At 31.1% G+C, this 4,963-nt stretch overlaps 1 protein-coding gene across 1 annotated transcript; it reads right to left on the bottom strand.

The window, feature by feature from the left end:
* Positions 1 to 972: 972 nt before the first annotated feature.
* On the bottom strand, positions 973 to 2,281 carry LOC132792409 (fibroleukin-like). The gene is made up of 2 exons (XM_060801772.1): positions 1,198 to 2,281; positions 973 to 1,128 (listed from the first exon to the last, which is right to left on the bottom strand). The coding sequence occupies exons 1-2, from the start codon at positions 1,512 to 1,514 to the stop codon at positions 1,011 to 1,013; spliced, it is 435 nt and encodes a 144-aa protein (XP_060657755.1). The 5' UTR covers positions 1,515 to 2,281; the 3' UTR covers positions 973 to 1,010.
* Between the last annotated feature and the right edge of the window lie 2,682 nt (positions 2,282 to 4,963).

The following is a 4,963-nucleotide window of genomic DNA, read 5'->3' as shown; positions in this document are numbered from 1 at the left end:
TCACATTCATTTCAGACTTTTCATATTTTCTTCTTTTTTCTTTTTTTTCTGCTTTTTCTTGGACTATCGATTGCAATTGTAATCGTGGCAAATTGCGTGAGTCATTATTCGCAATTGCTCTGGAATTATTGTAATAATGCAACCAATAGCTGCTTGGCTTGTTATTTCCACTTTTGAACTAATACATTCACACAATTATTGGCTGAAATTAACACAAAAGTTGAGTATAGTTCATGCAATTTATTTAAAATGGAATCATTATATAAAAATAAATTTGAAGAGTTTTATAAATTAGAAACAATATCCGATTAGTATTGTATAAAATAATAAATTTGAAATCAACGCTATCAATGCTATGAATTAAAATATTTTGAAACACGAACAAATTTTGTTTGAATTAGATACAATTTCCTAAAAAATTCAAATTTTATGTTTTAAAAAGTTATATCTAAAATTTCTTCAGTAAATTAGTATAAATTGTAAAGAAATAAATGAATATATTTGTACAAATTGAAAACAAGTAAGAAAGCTATTTTGAAAAAGAGCGGTATTATTTTTAAAATATACTAAATTAATATAAAGCAAAAATGCTTTTTTGCTATATAGAGAAGGCTTCATTTGTTATATTGATATAGTACTGCTTTCGAAATATACTGTAAACAAAAGTATACTAGATTGTTAGCCAAACCGTAATAAAAACCTTTTTAAATTGCTTTGATATAAATACGAAATTTTGGAACAGAACAAAGTTGTAGGCAATAAAATATGTTATACATATAATAATAAGTTTACTTACTTTTATGTATTTGCACCTCTATTGAAATTATTTAGAGACTTACGACTTGCTACATTAAAACATAAAAAACAATAAAAACTGGTATATTTCTATTCAAAAAATAAATCGATGACTTAAATAGTCGATCGTTTTATTATTCAGAACGCAATTTCTTAATGAACCAAATATATATAAATGATTACACAATTGAGTCAAATATTGGAATTTCAGCTCTTCAGTTGCTCACTTTTTCGTCGCTTCTTTTGGGGCGAATTAGCATCTTAGCTTCTTTAAGTTCGATTTTTTTTTTCACCCACCAATTTAGATTGTGTCCATATGGTGCATTTAAATTACTGCATAAGAAAAAACAAAATTCAATAATTATGTGTATTCCATCAAAAATAACAATTTTGAATATTTACCAATTATAACAATACTCGTACCACCAGCCACTTTTGTAATCAACTCCGCAATTACCATTATCATATTTGTCGTTGTCGCGATCGATTGTTGTGAATTTAATGTTTTCAGCGTATCTCATCGCATCCTCTATAATAGTTCCACTGAATTTACCCAAACTCAGTTTATATCCACTGTCTTCATCAGATATTTTGAAATCGTCATAACGATCGTTGTAGGTACTACCATTCAGAGAAACCATATGTATATAAAGTTCGAATCGCTGCAAACTCGTGATACGATGTATTTTTTCTAGTCCAAAGTAGAAGTCGCTATTCATTGCACCGAAACCTTTGCGATACGTTGCCCAGTCCCTATTGAATTCCTCATTTCCCCCAACTCGTTGTTGTATTACAATCCATCCAGGTCCAGCTAATTGACTATTGCATAAAACATCGAAGAAACCTATGCCAGAAACATTGAGTTTATGACCATCTGAATCTCCGAAAGGGATGCAAGAAGTGGGTCTTAACTTATCAAGTTCAGATTGACATAACTGATTTTCTTTCACTTTATCTATTAGCTTAGTTTGACTATCTTTGAATTGCAATTCAATTTTTTTCTGTCGTTCACTGATATTTTCTGATTTCCTGTTCAATGTATCAATTTCAGATTGGCATAACTGAATATCTTTATCTTACTTTATTAATTTAGATTTACTCTTCTCTAATTTCAACTCAAGTGTTTTCTGATGTTCAGTATTATTTTGAATATTCTCACTAAATCTCTTTATTTTTTCATCTTTTTCAATTAAGCTAGAATTAAGATTTTTGAATTGAAGTTCGCAATTTTCTAAGTTGGTGGATTTATCTGTTAATTGTCCTTCTAATTTAAGAATAATATTTTGTTTTGAATTAATTTCAGATTGTAATTTCTCAACTTTATTTTGACTCAATTGCAAATCGTTTTCCCCTTTAAGTAGTTTGCTTTTATACTTATCTAATAGAGCTTCGTCCTTCATGAATTTTTCATGAATTCTTACAATTTCATGATACTTTTCTATAAGATTAGAATTCAATTCATTTAACTTCTTTTCCTTAATTTCACTGTCTTCTAACTCATTTCGAACTTGCCTAAAATAATCAAGCAATGGTTTCACAGTCTTATAGTTATGCAAGCGGCACTGTTCTTCCATATTTTGGTCGGATTCGCACGTCTGATAAGAAGAAAATGTAAACATTCTTATCACTCAATGTCGTACACTGCTTTATGTAACTATTCTCACCTCTTCGAAGGCAGCTATGGTCACAAAGAATATTTCAAGTACTATTAAGAAAAGAACTGTTTTGATTTTTATTTTGCACATTTTGAATATTTCGACTGCTCGCGGACAAGATGAATTTGAAACTAAAAGTTTAATTTAAATCGACGAAGAATATAGCTCGGAGTGCTGTATGATTTTGGAATTAACACGTGATCAACGGATGTGGGTTCAGCTCAAAAGTTCGTAGCGGAAATGAAGGCGATAGCAAATTGTGTCAATGTCGAGACAATGTCAATTTTCTGTCGCCTGTCTAAGAGAGGCTTCTTGATAATGAAACTAGGCGAGAGCTTTGGAGTGATTCATTTAGCCGAATTTTGATTATACTTAAAATTAAAAAACAGTGTAGTGTAAAATTGCAATGTAATATACATATATACATACGTATCACAGGGACATTGTATTCAAGTCAGGATCAATGAGCCAAGATATTGATGATTATTATCATGATCGGCTCTCTCTCTTTCGCTCTCTCTGTCTCACATTTACGTCACTATTTCAATCAGTGAGATACTCTGGCTTATCTCCGTAATGCTGACGCAGATGCGTACCAATTGATGTGACGACACACCCATGCGTATTTTATTTTTTTTAATTCACTTTTTGTAAAACACAACAAACATTTTACTTTTTGCTTTGGGGTTCATCAACCTCACTCAATGTAATAAAATTACTATATCTGAGTTAAATTTATATTTAATATGTGCAAATGCAATCTTAAAATGAGTAATGTAAATCACAAGAAAGAACAACCTGACTTTGCAATTATTACTCAATATGGACTATCGACTCCTTACTATCAAACTAAATTCTGCAGGGTGAAGTGTATTTTAAGTCTGATGTACTGATCGTTCTATATGTTGCCAATTCATTGAATGTATGTCATAATGTCAGATCAACATGACTTTGACATTGAACGCTTTATTGTTGGGTATCATCATCAAAAGAAGCTCAAAGTCTGTTCAGCTGAAGATGGTGTGACAAAATTATTCAATTTTCGAATCGAGCTTGCATCTAAAAGTAATTCAATACTTATTGAAAGAGTAATACCCTTTATTATGGTTGGTTTTTCTGTTCTGTCGCATTCAAGATGTTTTAATGTACTTGAAACTTAAAATAGTTGAAGCACATAAAATTAGATATAAATTTAGATAGAATAGAGAAATTAGATATATATTACAGATATATGTATTAATTTTGCTTGATAAATTAATTCCGAGATTTAAGGGCAAATGATTATGTATATTGAAAACAATTTTGAACATATTAATAAATACTATTAGTATTGCCAATTAATTAAATTCATTAAATAAACATTGAAATTCAGGGTATCTTGTAGTCGAGCAATCGTTCTGTTTTAATTTATTTCGAACTATTTGTCCAGTAACTACATATATATAATTGCTTCTATGTCTTCCACACATCATGCCTACACGTGTTTCTCTCTTCACTTTCAGTTGCTTATCATCGCATTGCTGGCCTTTGCCTCAAAACTACTCAGCAGCTTGGCAACAATTGTCAGAATGACGTCTTTTTGGGAGAACGCTTCAGAAAAATCATAATTCGCTGACCTGCACCAATTATTTAAATGTTAAAAATAAACTAAATTCATTCTTCGAAGTCGAAATGTGCGCTACGTACAGACGAAAATATTTTCGAGCACACAAAATATATATTATATTTTTTTTAATATTTAATTTCTTATTCATATATTATATATGTTGATCCACCGAACCTTTTGCATGAGTTCTTGTCTAAGTAAAGATGCAAAATTAACAATGACGAGTGTGCTTTCTGAGAAACCCGGAACCCATTTTCAATAAAAGCAATAAATAAAAAATATATCGTAGGGTATATATATATATCGATATACTGTTACGAGTATGCTCGACTCTGAGACACCCGTCACCACTTTTCAAAAAACCAAACATTTCTTAAACAAGTAAGAAAGCTACAGTCGAGAGTGCTCGACTGTGAGATACCCGCTACCCATTTTGAAAAAAGGAATATACTTTGCGGTATTATTCTCAAAATATACCAAATATACTACACAAATACTGAAAATATACCAAATGGTATATATGGTATATCGATATACCAGAATATACCAATACACCAGCAACTAAGACCCCTAGTAAGTAGGTGTTTTTGCCCATACAAAGGTATTTCATTGAAACAAACTTGATCTGCGTGCAAACATAACAAATGCTGTCGGAAAAAAATTATAGCTCTATCCCTTATAGTCTCTGAGATGTAGGTGTTCATACGGACAGACGGACAGACACACAGACGGACATGGCTATATCGTCTCGGCTGTTGACGCTGATCATGAATATATAAACTTTATGGGGTCGGAGATGCCTCCTTCTATCTATTACATACATTTCCTGCCGGCACAAAGTTATAATACCCTTCTTCCCTATGGGTAGCGGGTATAAAAATAATAATACCGATCGATATATCGATAT

The sequence above is a fragment of the Drosophila nasuta genome, chromosome 3, assembly GCF_023558535.2.
Source record: "Drosophila nasuta strain 15112-1781.00 chromosome 3, ASM2355853v1, whole genome shotgun sequence".
Classification (NCBI taxonomy): Eukaryota; Metazoa; Arthropoda; class Insecta; order Diptera; family Drosophilidae; genus Drosophila; species Drosophila nasuta.
This window is presented reverse-complemented; position numbering and strand designations above follow the sequence as displayed.